An 18,938-nucleotide genomic window follows, 5' to 3' on the forward strand; every position below is an offset into this window, starting at 1 on the left:
TAGGAATAAGCAGGTCAGTAAAGTGTGCTCAGATGTATTCTTATGCTTTTTCCTGCTTCCCCAAGTCACAGAGTGTGTGACTGTTATATTGAAAGTGTCATATCACTAATTATGCTACATGCTTCGTTTGCCAATGTCGCACAATTAGCCTTTTTACTACCCACAAACACTGCAGGCTACAAAATCTGCTGCTTTAACTTTCCCCTTTCGTTTCATTTTCTCAGGAGGCCTACAGTGTGTTTGTAATCGTATCCGCACAGGTTGGCATTCTTTGACTCTAAAGGTCAAACAGATCACTTGACGTTCAGTATCTGTCGCCCGCTGGTTGAGCCTATTACTGACCAGTCCCATATGCTCCAACTAACGCACAACGTCCACTCAAGGCTATTACAGCATAGGGCTGGTGCTGATCGGTCCCATATGTCCAAACGCACAACGTTACCAGAATGCTGTGGCGTATTCACATGACAAGCGGCCAGCCCATATGCTCAAACCGACACAGTCTCCACATGACTGGCTTGCTGTATCCGTCTGTTGGACATATGTATGTCTACCTATTTCTTTTTGTAGGTCTCGTTCAGCTTCTAACTCACAGCTCTGACTAGTGAAGAGAGCTGTCAATCAAATGACTCCTTAACCCTTTCAAAGTGCATTTATCAGTGGCACTAATAAAAGCGTGATGTGAGTTAATGTAAATTAGCTCACTGAAACCTGCAGAGAAATTCTGTGAAAAGTGCTTTTCATCACCATTTGAATTTGACTACACAGGTTTAGTTGTGTGTACATTCTGCAGAAATCATCATAATTTTTTATTCTAGATGTATACCCCAACCTGTCAAAACAAAACCAAATGTAATATCCAGTCATATGCAAAAGTTTGGGTACCCTTGGTCAAGAAAACATGTTTTGCTGATTTTCTAAGTGAAAGTAAGTTAACACATTTTAACACACTGTTACTGTTTGTGCTAAATTTAACATATTGGCAAAATTTGACACATACAAAAGTTATGGCAAATTTATTGCTACTTTTTTTTTCTTTGTGTGTTGAAATAAATTTTTGGTTACAAAATGTGTAATATTTAGGTTTGTTTATTGTAGAGGATTTGTTTCTTATTTAAACTCAACAAAATCAACACATGGAATTTGACCAAGGTTGCCTCTTCTAATCAAATGTAAGTGTAAATAATTGTGATTGTGGTATATTTAATTACATGATGATGATAATAATAATAATAGAATTGCTTAATGTAAATTTTAATAAATGCTTAATGTAAATTTAATGTCTAGCATTGTCCATCCATACCACTGTAATTTATACATTTATACATTGCGTTATTTCTTGATTTAATATATATGGTTGTATATATACTCTTTTGTATTTTTTAATGTTATATCTGGCATTCTTAAGCGAGGAGCAAAGTAAGCTTTTCATTGTATATAAGGAAACTTGTTTCCTCTGTACAAATGACAATAAACACTTTGAACTTGAACTAGCAGTAACTTTAGAATAAGGTTCTAAGAAATAATAGAGGTTCTGAATATTTGATTTTACTCAGTGAGTAATGACAAGCCAGTTTCCAACAAAGTGTGTTATTGTGAGGATGGATTGTATTTGATAATCCTCTTTGTCCTTCACTGTGTGTGTGTGTGTGTGTGTGTGTGTGTGTGTGTGTGTGTGTGTGTGTGTGTGTGTGTGTGTGTGTGTGTGTGTGTGTGTGGACGGGTTGGAAAGTGTGCAGAGAGCTGGACGGCATGTGATCTGTTGTTTTCAGTGTTCTATAAATATATTTCATATGTTGACAAAACAGTGGTTTGTGTTTGTTCGACTGTCTTTATATGTTTGAGCAAATGTGTCTGTGATGGTGCTGATTTCTGTATGTACATATACATGTAATAAAAATGTATTTAAACAAGGAAAGAAATTGTGGAAGTGCTGGTTCTAGTTCTAAATGTTCTCCTAACATTCTGCTCACGTTGTCGTTGTAGATGAGAGAGAAGCAGTGCAGAAGAAGACCTTCACTAAATGGGTAAACTCTCACCTTGGCCGCGTCACCAGCAGGATCGGAGATCTATACACTGACCTGCGCGATGGACGCTTGCTCATCAGACTGCTGGAGGTGCTCTCCGGAGAACAACTGGTTAGTGCTGCTTCATTCGTCCATTAGTTCTTTGGTCCAGCCTTTCACTCCCCCACCCATGTCTGCTTTTATTTTGTTTGTTCATTAGTCACCTCATGTTTATTCGTTGTCATAAATAATATCACTTTTATTAGGGGTATAATGAACTTGATCAGCTTTGGATTGTTATTTTGATTGTAAACAATATATAAATGGTCATAATAATGATTGATTGTAGTCAGTTATGTTCAAGAAAGCACAGTAAAGAAAAAGAAGAAGAAGAAATCTTGGTGTTTTGATTATATTGTTGATGATCTAAATTAAAAACTGAAATGTGGTGAATCTGTTCATGCAAAACTCTCTCTTTCTGTCTTTCTGTGTGTGTGTGTGTGTGTGTGTGTGTGTCTCTCTCTCTCTCACTCTGTGTCTCTCTCTCTCTCTGTCTGTCTCTCTCTCTGTCTGTCTCTCTCTCTCACTGTCTCTCTTTCTCACTGTCTCTCTCTCTCACTGTCTCTCTCTCTCTGTCTCTCTCTCTCTCTCTCACTATCTCTCTCTCTCACTGTCTCTGTCTCTGTCTCTCTCTCTCTCTCTCTCTCTCTCTCTCTCTCTCTCTCTCTCTCTCTGTCTCTGTCTCTGTCTCTGTCTCTCTCTCTCTCTCTCTCTGTCTCTGTCTCTCTCTCTGTCTGTTCCGTGGCTCCATGTAGCCGAAGCCCACTAAGGGCCGTATGCGGATCCATTGTCTGGAGAATGTGGACAAGGCTCTGCAGTTCCTCAAGGAGCAGAAAGTCCACCTGGAGAACATGGGCTCTCATGACATCGTCGACGGCAACCACCGTCTCACACTCGGACTTATCTGGACCATCATCCTGCGCTTCCAGGTACGGAGGGGGTGGAGCCTTAGCAGCGTACGTCTTGTTTGTGTGTATATGTGTTTACAAAAAGACTGGACTCTCCTGCTTTTCTGGCAAATATCAGAAGTAATCTCCATCAAATGCATGGTTCCACATTCTCAGATTGTGAGGATTTGTATGGATACTTTGTGATTGCCACATGTAATGATAGCGTAGTCTGAAGAGAATCTCATTTGTATTTGTAAATATCACAAGTTTGTTTAGATAATAAATCACAATCAGTTCAGTTCGTAGCATCTAAAAATACATTTTTGATGAACACAAACAATTCAGTAGGTTCTTTTGACGACCAGGGCAGTTGTATTGGGAGGAATTGTGACTGATGCATCAAGAAAACCAATTAATCATCACACCACTAACTTACAAACGTTGAGTCGTTTTCATAGATCTTGATTAAGCAAATCTGCTTAAACTTGTAATGAGCACGATGTAGTGTTCTCCATTAAGGTGTTTTCTATTAGTGTCATCTCATCTCCCATTTAGCTTTGTATTGTAGCTCTTATAAATATAATCTGGCTGTAAATGGTCTCAGTAACCTCTCAAGGGGCTTGTTTTCTTTTCTTTTGATTTTCCCTCAGAAGAAACTGAAGCTAATTATTGGAGCCCAGCTGGCCGGCCTGATTACACTCTGCTCAGAATGGGTCCTATTAGCCTGTTAATACACTGACTGTTTGTTTTGTCTGCTTTTTTGGAGCAGAAGGGATTTGATTATAGATTGCAATCATCGGATGTGTGAGTGGTGAAGAGTTTGTCAGATTGGTGTAATCTCGTGATTACGGTTTCTTTCTTATTGGAATATTGTTAGTTTTCTATTTAGGTCTTATCAGTGTGGGCACGGGGTGGGTGTGTGGAAGTGCCTGCGTATTCTGGTCATGTATCCATTATTGTAAGAAATCCCTTGCTGCTTGGTCTCTTGGAGTTTGCTCTACATCTGACAGCCCTGAAAATAATAGCCTCATAATAGTCTCCTCTAGATATTTGCACTGACCTAGCTATATCTGGCTTTATGAAATGATTCATTTATTAGCAGTATACTAAGAACCGTCCTGTTAATGGTAGACATTTAAATATCCTTTCAGACATCTAGTGACCTCTGTAGATGGACTACATTGTAAACATGCGTGGATAACTAGACTTATTCTGAGTGTTGTACAGTTGTTAGGGTTGTCATGATAATAAATATTTCATTGGATCATAAAATCCAAAGCACAAAATAATAGACGCCTGTCTATTCAGTCTTACTGAATAACATTCTTCACCTGAGTGTGGTTGATATGCTAATGGAAACATCTCTGCCCATCTGAGTAAAATCATCTGATTTGACCCTTGAAATTAGTTACCTGAGCGGTTCTTGGCTTGAACATATAATTTCAGGAAGCACCTTTAATCGATGCAGAACTATTGCACTATGTGAAATATCTATAACATTTACAAAAATGTGCCTCACACTCTCTGATCTCATTTACAAAGAGTTGTAAAAGCAGATGTAGATGAATGAGGCTTCACTAACAGTGTAAAAGTTGACTACATGGACTTTATTTACAGTTTAAAAGCAGTGTTAAAACTAAATAGAAGGCTCTCCTTACAGAGAGAATGTACGTAACGCGTATGTAAACTGTAACATGCCCTTGTGTTTGTAGATCCAGGACATCAGCGTGGAGACGGAGGACAACAAGGAGAAGAAATCGGCCAAAGATGCTCTACTGCTGTGGTGCCAGATGAAGACTGCTGGGTAGGTAAAAGAAAAAGAGAATGAAAAAGTAATAGAAAGAATGAGAGCATGAGGGAGAGAGGGGAAGAAGACGGATGCAGGGAGATAAAGGGTGAGTGGAGTGATGAGAATTGAAGGAGAAAGATGTTAAGAAAGTGAAGGGTAGAGGGAGGGAGAGAGGATGGGAGAAAAGAAAGGATGCTGGAATGCAGAGACGAAAATGAGGAAGGAATTTGGAAAAGAAGGAAGAAAGGGGGGTGGTGAAGAAAAAGGTGAGAAACAGGAAAATTGGAGCAGTGGCGGAATTTCTTGTGGAGAATGTGATGAGAGCGAAATGAGGAGTTTGACTGGTAAAGGAGGGACCCTGGGGAAGAGGGGGGAATCATAACCTGACACTGTGAGATTAAACTAAGTGGTGTTCTGTGGTTTGAGCAGATACGTTTAGTCAACACTGTCATCTTTCAGCACGACTCAAAGGTGCGCTGTTTGCACACACAAACACTAATGAGCTGTCGTTTCTGCAGGTACCCGAACGTCAACGTACATAATTTCACCACCAGCTGGAGAGATGGTCTGGCGTTCAATGCCATCGTTCACAAACACAGGTAAGCCTTCCAGACATGTTTGTATTAGAATCTTTGTGAGGACTGTTGTTACTGCATCCAAGTAATGTGCCATTTAGGAGTTAAATTCCATTATTAAATGACTGGGTGGAATATTTCATGCAAAATCGTCTGCCATACACCCCTTTGACAAGGTTACAGTGTCAGATGTGTGGCCTTTAAAAGGACATGGTCTTGTCTACATAGTCTTGCCATGTGAACTGACTTACACCCATGTAAACGTTTATAATGGTTTATTCCAATAGGCATCATCTGTCAACTAGAGGATGCAGAAAACAACAAATGATTAGTGTTGAATAAATGCAAATCTTTACTCCCCCAAAAGGCTTAAATGATTTTATCTTCATGTCATTTAACATGAAATTATTTTATAACTAAAGAATTTGATGTAGCTTCAATTTTTATTTAGTAATAATTGAGACAGAACTTTGATTTCTGTCTATACTGATGTAAAAATGCCTGCATTCTTAAGAAAATTATATATAAAAGTGTTTTTCACTAGCAGTGTGGAAATGATGAACTTTGAATTTGTACACCAATGAAAAAAAAAGTCCTCTGAAGGTTTCCTTCAATTCCCTGTCCCAGAGATGCTCAATCTATTGAGATCTGGGGAATGTGGAGGCCAGGGCAGCTCTTGGTCATGTTCCTCAAACCATTCCCAAGCAGTGAGTGCAGTATGGCAGTATGCATTGTACTTCTGAAAAGCCGCTGCCATTAAGGAATAATGCTTTGATAGGTGGCACATGTCAAAGTCCAGTCCTGATGCCGACATGCTCGTCGTCAGCGTCATACACAGCAGGGTGTGATGCACTGTTTTCACACATTTCTCCTTCGTTAAAGATTTCTGTGGTTTGTGCAACAGTAGCCTTTCTGATGGTTCAGACAAGATGACATAGCCTTCATTGCCCTTGCATATTGATGAACCTTGAGCAACAAACACCCTGTTGCTGGTTCGTGGTTTGTCCCTGTCGGTAGGAATTCACCTCTGCTGACCAGGGGCACCACAAGCCTTGCTGTTTCGAAGATGCACTGACCCAGTCATCTGACCATAACGATTTAGCCCCTGATGTCACTCTGGTCTTATTTATCCCACATCCAACAACCAAATGTTCATTTTCCATCCAGTATATCCCAGACCTTCATATGTGACCTTCACATGTTACTTAATAATGTTTTTCGCTTCATCAGTAAGTGATCGTACTGGTTTGGCTCATCGATGTATATTTAAGCATGAAGAACACTATTAATAAGCAGACGTCGTCACTTGTGCAGGTGATGTTGTCTTATCATTTGGAGGACCTTTGGTTCTCACAGTAGGAAAATGCAGGAACATACATGCAAACGGTGACGGCTATAATCGAGTGCGCGTGTAGTATGCAAACATTAAGGAGACACTGAGGCACTCGCATGCACTGAGAGTAACACACACACACACACACACACACACACCTTCATTTTTTAACATGTAGGTACACATATTTAGGCCTAGAGGAATTCCAGTCAGCAGCAGAAACCTGTCAGCGGTAAAACAGACACCAACTGCAAATCAATCAGATGTGCCTCAAAAACCATTAACCTTAGTCCTGGTTGACTAAACTTCAGTTCAGCCGTGAGCTCCTGCCTCTCAGCTCATTTTTATTGATATGTTTTATAACCCATGAAAAGACATAAGTAGGAATTAGTGGTTTTAATCATATCCTGCAGTATAAACTCAGTGATAATTCTACTTTTAAACAGATTGTCAGAAATAAATGAATAAAACAAGCCCCAGGAAAGCAAGTTCACAGGTATAATCTAACAACAGTGTTAGTGCTGATGTTTTTATGTTTAAACAGCTGATTTTTATTTTTTTTTGTGTGTGTCACAAAGACATATAGGGGCTCAGTGTTGAGGACTTGAATGTGTGTTGGTTTTTTTATACATATTTATTTCTTTTTATTTATTTATCTGCAACTAAATGGAAGGTCTACACTTTGAGCCTGTTCTCTGTAGAACTTAGGTTCACTTAGAAAATCAACAAAATGTTTGCGTACAACTTCATCATTTTATGATAATAATGAAACCTGTGGTCATTTTGCTATTGTGAATTTTTGTGCCGTTCCTTTAATAACCTTCGAAGTGACGGCATTAAACTTGTTCTTCCAGTGAGTTTACTGTTTTGGAGATCCAGTGTTTTGTTCAGACAGTGACAGTATTCCACATGTAAGACTTGAAAATGGAAATGACTGAATTTGTGTGTGTCACCCTTTTAGCGTGTTTGTGTTGTTGCTGCAGAAGCCCAACACATCCATCTGTGTTAATGATGTCACTTCTCTGTCCTCTTCTCTATTGACTTTGCCCCACCTGTTTAATGCTTTAGTTTAATGGTCCACCTGAGCCACCATCCGCCTTGCCCTTCAGCCACACTCGTCCATCTGTCTGTCTCTGCCCATTTACTTTCAATCTGTTCTTCTCCTTTGCCTCTTCTTCCACTGTTTGGGGTCTTCCTGTTCTTTTCACACACTGCAGTGGTGAGGAAAAGAGAAAAGAAGGACAGGATAAGTTGACCCAAATAAGAAGAATAAATTATATTATTCTCTCCAGATGCTGCAGTGCAGCATTAGCGGTTGATTGGCACCCTCTACTGTTTGTTATATAAACTACAGAGTGGAATCTCCGTTAGAGCCGTGCCTTACAGAGCCTTACTTGATAAGACATAATCTGGGTCTGTTATAGCCTTATTAGTGATGGCATGGTACAGTAATTTCATGATAACAGTGGCCAAAGTGATGGTATGATCACAGTAATGTTAAAATGTACTGAAAAAAAACAACAACACTGAAATCATTTCACCACAGGTATTATATTGGTAGATTAAATGCTAAATGTGAAGTTATCACCTGCGTGATAAACAATTACTGCACAGATGAGAAAGATAATGTGTTGTCCTTGAGCTTTGCAACTGTAGTTGTAGACGGTTGACTTCACATTTGAGTTTTTTAAAAGCTATGTTGTTCTTCTTTTTAGTATTTGGAAGCTTCAGCATTGTTTAAGCTACATTGTAGCCTAAATTACAAAATAATGAATCAGCACTTATTGTTAACATATGAAAGATTTAGAATCTGTTATTGCTGATTTTGTTGAATGCTTGGTATAAAGTTATGATACATTCACATCATCTCGCCTCAGAGCGCAACAGACTGCTCTGATTTCCTTGTGTCCACTGAACTACCGGACTACCGTTTGGTAGACTACAGGCCTCACACCTTATGCTAGGCCATCATATTTAAAATGATGGCTTATTATGAGAGATAAATGATTGGTTTTGTGAATGAGTTTTTAGGGTTCTCTTACGGAAACACTAACGAGTAACCGAAGCCTGTTAAATACGTTTTGGGCCAGTTAACCGTTGTTGGCAAACAGACTAGAGTAAATCCGTACCTCAGTGTCTTCTTTAGCTGAACCCATCTGAGCAGTTAGATGTGTGAGCAGGACAAAAAAAAAAGAAATTTCACAGGCCTGTTGGGTTTAGAGTGAATAATCTCCCTGTGCCACTCTCACACATTCTTTTCATCTTTCACTGATTTTTAATTGTTTTTCTCTCTCTCTGTCTCAGGCCGGATCTGATTGAGTTTGACACTCTAAAGCGCTCCAACGCTCACTATAACCTGCAGAATGCGTTCAATGTGGCCGAGAAGGAGCTGGGGCTGACCAAACTGCTGGACCCAGAGGGTACACATTACACACATAAACATACATACACGCTCTCATACTACATTTATATAAACGGTGTCGGAGACCACCCTTCATTTACTTGTTATTCAAACAAAACAGCTATAAATGTAATTCATTTTTTAGAGAATATCCTAGAGAAAACAAGATACAAGATAATCCGCCTGCATAAAGAAGGAGAAAGCCAAAAGAAAATAAGTGAAAAAACTGGAATTCAAGAAGTTCTTAAAAGCTACAGAGAAAAGGGGGCTCCTAACGGCCCCTTGCAGGACTTGATAGACCACCAAAACTGTTCCTATCAGATAAATGGCACTTAATGCTTTCATCTTTGAGAGACAGGAGAAAATCGAGCTCTTGCTTCAGATGTGACATGGACTGTGTTTACATGCAAAGATTTTTGCTAATCCGATTGAATAAGGTGTTAATCTTCATTTACATGCGCGCTACGAGTAACCCGATCCAAAATGATGCACAAACGTTACCGTGAACATCATGTGAGGTCCAGTCAGTGTGCGATGAGTTTCCAGTTGGCGCACTTGTGTTTTTAATTCATTTAAAATGATGTCGGACTCATCATCACTGAGAGGAAGACGTCATGTTCTGAGACACACAAGGTGGACGTCCGTCCCACCGCCGTCTTTTAAAGATCAGAGCTTAAACTTCGTCTCCTCTGCAGACCAGCTTCTGCTGTGCCGTGTTGAACGGTATAAACTGACGCCGTGACGTGACGTGCATGCGCAGAACGTTCTTACACGTTCCGATTTGAAGTGTAATCGGATTCAGGCGTTTACACGGCTATTATTCTTCTATTTACCGGATTATTTACAGGGTTAACAACCTCGTTCAATCGGATAGAAATTGTACCGAATGACTTTACATGGACGTAGTCTATTCCGATCGAGCTATTAGTCGGATTATTAACGGATTATTAGGCTGCATGTAAACGTGGCTATCGACGTTAGGGGTGGGCGATATGTGAAAAATTTCCTGTTGACAGTTCTTAAAGCCATTTTCACTGTATGTATCACAATATTTCCACATGGACACAATGAGCTACTAGTGCCACATTTAAAAATTGTCATCAAAAATTCTGGTTGCAGCGACTTATTCATCATTTAACATGCTTTACTGCAGGAAATTCAATTGATCAGACCCATATATGCTCTTTTTGTAATGAAAAGTGCAATTGGTTAGTGTTATTTCAGTATGGTAAGTATCCATGGTATGCTCAAAAAAAGCGTATTTCTTTTAATAACCATCATGATAACAATAAAATACAGTAATATTGCCTCCCTCTAATTGACATCATTGAATGTGAGTGGAAAATGCCAACTACTTCTAAGAATGAACTTTGTGTGGAAACAAGTCCCCGCAGAAACAGAAAGCAAGTCTCCTGAAAAGAATGGAAGCTGTAATAAAGGTGGACACACTAAATGCTAAATAAATTCATGTCTAGTTGCTGAGGGTCCTGTGTAATTTTCTGTTAAATAAATGAATAACTTGTACATTTTCACTGAAAATGAAGGGTGGTCACACACAGAATAAACACTCCCTCCTCTCTCTGCTAGACCCACCTGGCCAAGAGCAGTCTGGCTTACTGTAATTAATTCCGGATTAAAGCTGACTTTGAGCCTGGGTGGACAAACTGTATGTAGAGAGAGTGGGTTTCTGTCAGGCTTCCAGTGTTTAAGACTGACAGAAAAAAATATAATAATAAACATAATACACTAGCAGCATGTTTGTACATGTCAGGTTGAATATTTGATGTATTAATGATTTAATTATTAGTTGTTAATAAATGTATTCATTTGTTTCGGTTCATGTGACCTTTTCCTGCATATATGTGATGTTTACTAATGAAGTTTTAAGCAATTAATTATTTTAATTCTTTTAATCATCCGACAGTCCTTGTTTCAAATATGTTTGTATATCTTTAAATTTTCTCTCTCTCTCTCTCTCTCTCTCTCTCTCTCTCTCTCTCTCTCTCTCTCTCTCTCTCTCTCTCTCTCTCACCCTCACCCTAGATGTCAATGTGGATCAACCAGATGAGAAATCCATCATTACATATGTTGCCACGTACTACCACTACTTTAGCAAGATGAAGGCCCTCGCAGTGGAGGGCAAGAGAATCGGCAAGGTGTGTGTGTGTATTCATGGTACATCAGTCTTGATTTGTTTTTGACACACCTTCAAATGGACGCAAAGCTACTGTAATGTGAACCTCAATTAGTAAAAATCACACATTTAATTATACATTTTTTTAAGACAGTACCACATTTTCTTTTAATTTAATCCCTGGCTGTAGTTTTTTTTTAACTGTCAAAATATGTGCACAAGATTGTGGTGTTGGACTGTGTGTGGTCATCAGTTAAAAAGAATGCGTGCTGTGGTGGTCTTTTGGCTTGTAGGTGCTGGACTATGCGATTGAGGCTGATCAGCTGATTGAGAAGTACGAGACTTTGGCGTCCGAGCTGCTTCAGTGGATCGAGCAAACAATCGTTACACTGAATGACCGTCAGCTCGCCAACTCCCTCAGCGCCGTCCAGAACCAACTTCAGGCCTTCAACACCTACCGCACCGTGGAGAAACCACCCAAGTCAGTGTCTGTATACATACGCATACACACCTGTAAAAACTCCTTCAGCACAATTTAGAACAAGCTACATATCTTCAACCCACTCCACACCCGAGATCAGAAAGGGAATAAAAATAATCTGTTCTCTCCCAGCAGAACCAGTGTTATGTTCTGCTCTCCAAGTTTCCTGAAAATCAAGGAAACTGTAATGTAAAGTGTTATGATACATTGAATGAGCTTATGCATGATGTTGATCCAAAAGCATTTGGGATAAACAATGAACAGAGTTAGCAAAGTAACATTTCTTTTCCAGAAGAGTTGAGGATGTTTTCAATTGATCTTTTTGTTTTTAGCCAAATTTTATTCATTTTCTGGTTTATGAATAATTCTTCAGGCTGGTTTCAGACTCGTTTCACACACATTCACACACATATTTATCCAACTATAGGCTAATACTCAAGTAAGAATAAAATGGTGTATCCTATATAATTCTATAACCTCAGTTTGTGTCATTGTATAAGTATTGCATTGTATAAATATGGCACTGAAATATTTTGCCACTGTAAAATGCCTTTAATAACACTTCTCTGCTTGTATTAACAGGTTTACAGAGAAAGGTAATTTGGAAGTTCTTCTCTTCACCATCCAGAGCAAAATGCGAGCAAACAACCAGAAAGTCTACATGCCTCGAGAGGGCAAACTCATTTCTGACATCAACAAGGTACTCTGACTCAGTTTTATGGGTAAATAATTAAAAGCCCAACGTATGAGCTATTACTCTGCTGATCATAGTTGTGGCTTTCCTGCAACTGACACCTATGTGTGTACTGCGATTGGCTGAGCAGGCGTGGGAGCGGCTGGAGAAGGCAGAGCATGAACGAGAACTGGCTCTGAGAAACGAACTGATTCGTCAGGAGAAGCTGGAGATGCTTGCTGCTCGCTTTGATCGCAAAGCCGCAATGAGAGAGACCTGGCTGAGTGAGAATCAGAGACTAGTGTCTCAGGTGAGAGAAAGAAGATGGGACGTTTTAAATGTTGTCTTAGTTGAATGTACACAAAAGGAATTGAGCAGTAATCTTAATGAGCATTTTATATTTTAATTAAGGAAATTTTAACATATGTAACATTTTTGTGATTAAACATTCTACAGTAGCCCTATATAAAGATAATATGAGCAATTGGCTAAAATCAGTGATTGAATGAATGTGTAGCCTATTAAACTGTGGATATAATCTTATATAATCTAATCTAAAGTCATATACGATATGATATAGCACACATCCTCTTCACAAATCAGTCTGTTTGCCCTGTTTATCAGCCATGTTAACAAACCTTGACGCTACCCTTTGGCCCTCTTTGTCACCCTCTTCAGGACAATTTTGGCTTTGATCTGGGGGCAGTGGAGGCTGCCACACGGAAGCATGAGGCCATAGAAACAGACATCGGAGCTTATGGAGAGCGTGTGGCTGCTGTGGAGGCGGTGGCCCGTGAGCTGGAGGCTGAGGGATATCACGAGGTGAGACGTATCCTTGCACGGAGGGATAACGTCCTGCGCCTATGGGAGTACCTGAAGGAGCTGCTTACTGCCCGCCGAGAGAGACTGACCGCACACAGGGACCTGCAGAGGCTTCTAGAGGAGATGAGATACATCATGGACTGGATGGGAGACATGAAGGTAGATTCAGCTGATGGGTTTAGGACACTTTTTTCTTGTTATTATCTGTTTTCATGGTATTATAATAATCAGTTGTTTGATTTCTGGGGTTTCCCGCTCATAAATAAGAAGAATGAAAAATAAATGGCAACAATAAAAGAGCAAATGAATTAGAATTCAGCTGGGCGACAACATTAATAAAATAGAATAAATTGCTTTGGTTTTTTAGAAGACTTTGGTTTATTGTTTTGCTTCATGTGTAATGAAACCTCGCCTCTCTATTATTGGTCAATTGTTTAACAATGTGTGCGTTTGCATGCAGGGTCGTCTGCAGTCTCAGGACAGCGGGAAACACCTTCATGATGTGGAGGATTTGCTGCAGAAACACACTCTGGTGGAGGCAGACATATCCGCCCAGGCAGAGAGAGTACGAGCTGTGCAGGCAGCAGCCAAACGCTTCACTTCAGAAGAAATGAGTGAGTATCACACACACATTTACATGCATACTTAAATCAGTACGTAACAGAAAAAAAAAAACGTAAACTAGGGGTTGCATGACTACTGACTTTTACTAGTCGACTAGGCATTAGTAGTAGTAGTAGTGACAAATTGACAACATTGGTTGATTTTCTTTCTTTTTTTTTTTTTTTTTTTTTTTTTTTTTTAAATGTCGGTGAAAAATATATTGTATGCACTCGTTCAGGATGTTGCTTTCACTGGACATCTGTGATGAAAATTGGAAGCTGTGTTTACTAAAATCATGTAAATCATGTTCAGGTTCTTGTAAAAAACAGTTTAAACAGTTATGACAAAGTGAGCTTCTACTGACCGTCGGCTGTCCCCTAACGTCTCTCTCCCTTTTTTACTTCCTTGTCCTGTGCACGGTCTCTTCCTCCTGTCCTGTCTGTCTTTCTCTCTCTCCTGGTCTAGGCTATAAGCCGTGTGAGCCAGCTCTGGTGGAGGAGAAGGTGTCATTGCTGGGCCAGGCATACGATGAGCTGGGCCGTTTGGCAGGTGAGCGGCGAGTGAAGCTCGAGGACTCTCGCCGTCTGTGGCAGTTCCTGTGGGAGTTGGGCGAAGAAGCGGCGTGGATTCGGGAGCAGGAGCAGATCCTGGCTGCCGGAGACTGCGGCCGAGACCTCACCTCTGCCCTGCACCTGCTCTCCAAACACGAGGCCTTTAGAGACGAGATGGCCGCCCGCTATGGCCCCCTCAGCAACAGCATCGCCTCCGGAGAGCAGCTGGTGCAGGAGGGACACTTTGGAGCTCCTGAGGTGACAGAGAGAATTAAAGACATCAGAGCGCAGTGGAGCCATCTGGAGGAGGTGAGGAATGAGAGACATGCGTTGATGAGTGCGGCAGTGTGGTAAATTGTTGATCAGGTGAATTGTCACTTTTTTTTTTTCTGATGGATCACTGCAAATGATTTCCATTACAGATCATTACAGATAGGAAACTATGCATAATGACATCTCACATTGTACCACAATGCATTTTATTTATTATTTATTTATTTATTTTTAAATTTTGTACAGTTTATTGAATGAGGTCTCCTAAGTGGTGCAACTGTCAACTCTCCCCAGTGAAGGCTTAGACTCTTGGCTATAGATGGATAAGAGGGCTTAATGGCCTCTCTTACTCTCTGTGACCCACCCTTTCTGCAGTCCCTCAGCATGATGCAAGCCAACATGGGCCTCTGTTAGCTGACATGAATTGATTATTTTTAAATTGGAGGGGAAAAAATTGGGTATTAAATAGAATAATAAAAAACCACTAATGTGACTGGAGGACCATTTACACAGTTGTGGAATATACACAGAAATCCAAGCTTTAGTTGGATTTTTTTATCCCTTAAAGTCACTTAGGAACTTTATTTTGGCCAAAAGTTTACATGTACAGCATTTAGCAGACGTTCTTATCCAGAGCGACTTACAAGAAGTGCTTTGTCAATCTAGAGAAAGTATCTTTTGCTAGTTACCAATAGCTTAGAGAAAAAGACAGACCTGAGCTCAGATACTGCTAGAAACAATATGTCACTGCAGACACCAAGAGAAAAGGAAACAGAGTTGAACGCAGAACTCTGTGCCATTCAATGCAATACAATAACAATAAGATACAGTACAGTACAGTACAGTAAGCTACAATACACAGTGAAGTACAATAAAATAAGTGCAGCAAAAGTGAGTGTTGAGTATTATTATAATTGGTAAGAAATAATTATAAAGTTCCAAAAAAAAGTTTACTCACCATCTTCAAATCAGTGCAACACACTGCACTGGCTTTATGCCTCAAGTTAAATGCATAGACATATTGTGACAGACTTTTTTTTTTTTTTTTTTTTTATCGGAGAGTTGTGCTCTGGTGGCCTGAGAGCAAATGTGTTAAAATAGTGATAAAACAACGTGTGTGTTGATAAACACGTACTTTTTTGAGATTGATGGATAGATGGAAATTTATGGCTGGCTGGATGGATGAGTGAATTAAGAGCCAGTCACAGTGATGGATAGACAGTCATTTGAGTGGATGGTGAATTAAGATTCAGTCATGATGATGGATTGATGGATATACACGAGTAGCACATTTGAACTAAGCTCAATTAAACCGGAATGTTTAGTATTAAAATTAAGTAGTCACTGATTTGTCGATATACCGTTTTATAAACATTGTTTCTTCTCTCTCTCACACTTACTCCAGACGTCTCAGCTGCGTGAGCAGCGTCTGAAAGAGTCTGTAGCTCTGCACCAATTCCAGACAGATGCTAATGACATGGAGGCCTGGCTGCTGGAGACACTCAGACAGGTGACATACTATAAAGCTGATTTTACACCAGACATGAGGCAACAAGCCTGAACTACTACCACTTGCTGTTTCTTGTGTCGTGTTGTGTCTTTTTTATTTTTTTATTCTAAATCTTTACCTTCTTTTATGTTGACAATGTTTGACCATGGCTATAAATGTTTGTTAGTGGTTTGTTGCATGTTGCAGAAATATAGCAATGAGTGCAGTGTTGGAAAGAGTACAGTGATGTAGCTGTAACTGCTGTGTTACTGTTAGTATCTCCTGCTAAAATAATACAGCTGTAACTGCATCGTCAGAAAAAGGGGTGCATTGTTAGACCTCAGGTGAAAATTAGCCATTTGGCTAACAAGGGTTCTTGTGTTGTGGCAGGTGTCCAGTCAGGAGGTTGGCCATGATGAATTCTCCACACAGACGCTGGCGCGGAAACAAAGGGAGGTGGAGGAGGAGATCCAGAGCCATCGTTCTCTCATAGACTCACTGCATGAGCAGGCTCAAACTCTGCCCCCTGCTTACGCCCAATCTCCGCAGGTACACACACATGTAGACACTGAAAATTAGCCAACTTAGTTACATTGGCAGATTTACAGAAATGTTTATTAATATATATTTTCACCTGTAAATCTGAATATAATTTAAGGCACATGCTGGACACCCTCTGGTAATGGTGGATGGGTATGGGTCACACTGGGTCACCCACAAACATACACAGAGGTTTTTTTGTGCAATGTTAAAACGGGGGTCATGTCCCATTTGTGTAATATATTATTACTGACATCTCATATTATGTTCCATATGTTCTGTCGCTGTCCAAAGAAAAACATCTCTAAAATGGTAGCTTTACAGGAGAGGGCAAAACCCTTTGCTTTTAATTTAAGCTCATGAAAAGAGATTTTATTCCAGTCAATTTGGTATTTCTGTTGGTTTATCCATCAGGAAATGGAAATGTTAAAGCGGTATAAAGATGCCTTGCCTCATCAAATGTAGAAAGTTAAAACTTTTCTCTTTGTTTATGTTTCTCTCAGGTGGAGGGGCGTCTACCTGCGATTGAGCAGCGATATGAAGAACTAGAGGCTTTGTCGTCAGCGCGGCGACAGGCTCTGGAGGGGGCGCTAGCACTGTACCGCATGTTCAGCGAGGCTGGAGCCTGTCAGCTATGGATCGGGGAGAAGGAGCAGTGGCTGCACAACATGGAGATCCCCTCCAAACTGGAGGACCTGGAGGTGGTCCAGCAAAGGTGAGGGAGGAATGTGGCATGTAGGGATGGAGAAATATAGACTGATTCTTTTTAGTAATTTTTCTAGTTTAAAGAAATACTGTTTGATTTCTTTAGAAATGTTATGCAATTTATGTAATTAGTGAAGAGGGTCACTGAGTGGAGCCCTCTGTGTAATGCATGTTAAGTGGCTCAAATGCTCCTGCAGCCTTTTCAGAATTCAGTGTTTTTGATGAGGTTGTTTTTGTTTGTTTTGGTTATGTCATGGTTGTAAATGGGTGATATCATGGACTGTGTTGTATTATGGATCTAAGTGGGTTGTGTAATGATTGTAAATAAGTAGTGTTATTGTTGTAAATGGGTTTCTGGATTGTATTGTGGTTGTACATGGGTTGTGATGTGGATGTAAGTGGGTTGTTTGGTTGAATTATAATTGTGAACATTGGGTTGTGCTATGGTTATAGATGGAATGTGTCATGGTTGTAATGTATGGTTGCAAGTTGTGTTGCATTTATTAATGGCTTGATTTGTTGTTATAGCTGTAAGTATGTTGTTTGTGTTATGGTTGTAAATAAGTTGAATTATAGTTGTAAATGGGTTGCTTGGTTGTGTTTTGTTTGCAAATGGGTTGTGTTGTAAATGGGTTGCACATAGGTTGTATTACAGTTGTAAATGGGTTGTATGGTTCTGCTATGATTGTAAATGTTTTGTGTTTTGCTTTTCTAGGTTTGAAACTCTGGAGCCAGAGATGAATAACCTGGGTTCTCGCATCACAGATGTTAATCAGGTCGCTGAACAGCTGCTGAAATCAGACAGCCGCAACAAAGAGCAAATCAACCAGACACAGGACCAACTCAACAACAGGTACACACACACACACACACATAAAAAGCACTTAAACATAAAACTGCTTATTTGTATCTGTCTTAATTATATAACAATACATGTCAAGACTCATGTCCCCCTCTCAGAAACACATACTACCCAAATGCATCAAATCCCATAACCCCTGTCTCTCTGTGTCTGTGTAGGTGGAGTGAGTTCCAGAGAGTTGCAGACCAGAGGAAACAGGCTTTGGAATCTGCTCTGAACATCCAGAACTATCATCTGGAGTGTAATGAGATCCAGAGCTGGATGAAGGAGAAGACTAAAGTCATTGAGTCCACTCAGAGCTTGGGCAATGATCTGGCTGGTGTCATGGCCCTGCAGCGCAAACTCACCGGCATGGAAAGGGACCTGGAGGCTATACAGGTACAAACAAATACCCATTAGGTGCTCAAAGGCAAAGGCAATAATCTAATACCACTCCATACCCTGATGCACATAATGCAGCTCATAAGCTACAGGCCATGTTGCTACAAATATAAACATGTACACGTCAAAAGTTGGGACACACCTGGTTGAATGTATGTGTTTAAGATAAATTATGGCAAAGGGGCTTCTTTCAATAACCTAAAATAGAGATGATTTTTGGTTTGTTTAATAATACCTAATTACATATGTGCTATTTCACAAATTTGGATTTATGCACTGTTGTTCTAAGACGAGGGAAATAGTAAAAAAAAAAAAAGAATGAAAACCCATCTAGATATGCACCTTAACCATTGACTACTAGAGTATACAC

The 18,938-nt window shown here is 39.9% G+C and overlaps 1 protein-coding gene across 5 annotated transcripts in view; it reads left to right on the top strand.

Moving 5' to 3' along the window:
* LOC108437058 (spectrin beta chain, non-erythrocytic 1) overlaps positions 1-18,938 on the top strand; it is a 99,668-nt gene that overhangs the window by 59,821 nt on the left and 20,909 nt on the right. For all 5 annotated transcript variants that reach the window (XM_037533745.1, XM_037533746.1, XM_037533748.1 and 2 more), the window contains 17 exons: positions 1,987-2,138; positions 2,822-2,995; positions 4,669-4,760; positions 5,264-5,344; positions 8,958-9,073; positions 11,098-11,210; positions 11,482-11,669; positions 12,252-12,369; positions 12,494-12,652; positions 13,021-13,323; positions 13,625-13,778; positions 14,233-14,627; positions 15,997-16,101; positions 16,471-16,629; positions 17,124-17,335; positions 18,041-18,178; positions 18,346-18,565. In XM_037533745.1, the coding sequence (XP_037389642.1) occupies positions 1,987-2,138; positions 2,822-2,995; positions 4,669-4,760; positions 5,264-5,344; positions 8,958-9,073; positions 11,098-11,210; positions 11,482-11,669; positions 12,252-12,369; positions 12,494-12,652; positions 13,021-13,323; positions 13,625-13,778; positions 14,233-14,627; positions 15,997-16,101; positions 16,471-16,629; positions 17,124-17,335; positions 18,041-18,178; positions 18,346-18,565 (2,879 nt within the window). The remainder of the gene's footprint in view (positions 1-1,986; positions 2,139-2,821; positions 2,996-4,668; positions 4,761-5,263; positions 5,345-8,957; positions 9,074-11,097; positions 11,211-11,481; positions 11,670-12,251; positions 12,370-12,493; positions 12,653-13,020; positions 13,324-13,624; positions 13,779-14,232; positions 14,628-15,996; positions 16,102-16,470; positions 16,630-17,123; positions 17,336-18,040; positions 18,179-18,345; positions 18,566-18,938) is intronic.

Source organism: Pygocentrus nattereri, chromosome 23 (genome assembly GCF_015220715.1).
Source record: "Pygocentrus nattereri isolate fPygNat1 chromosome 23, fPygNat1.pri, whole genome shotgun sequence".
NCBI lineage: Eukaryota > Metazoa > Chordata > Actinopteri > Characiformes > Serrasalmidae > Pygocentrus > Pygocentrus nattereri.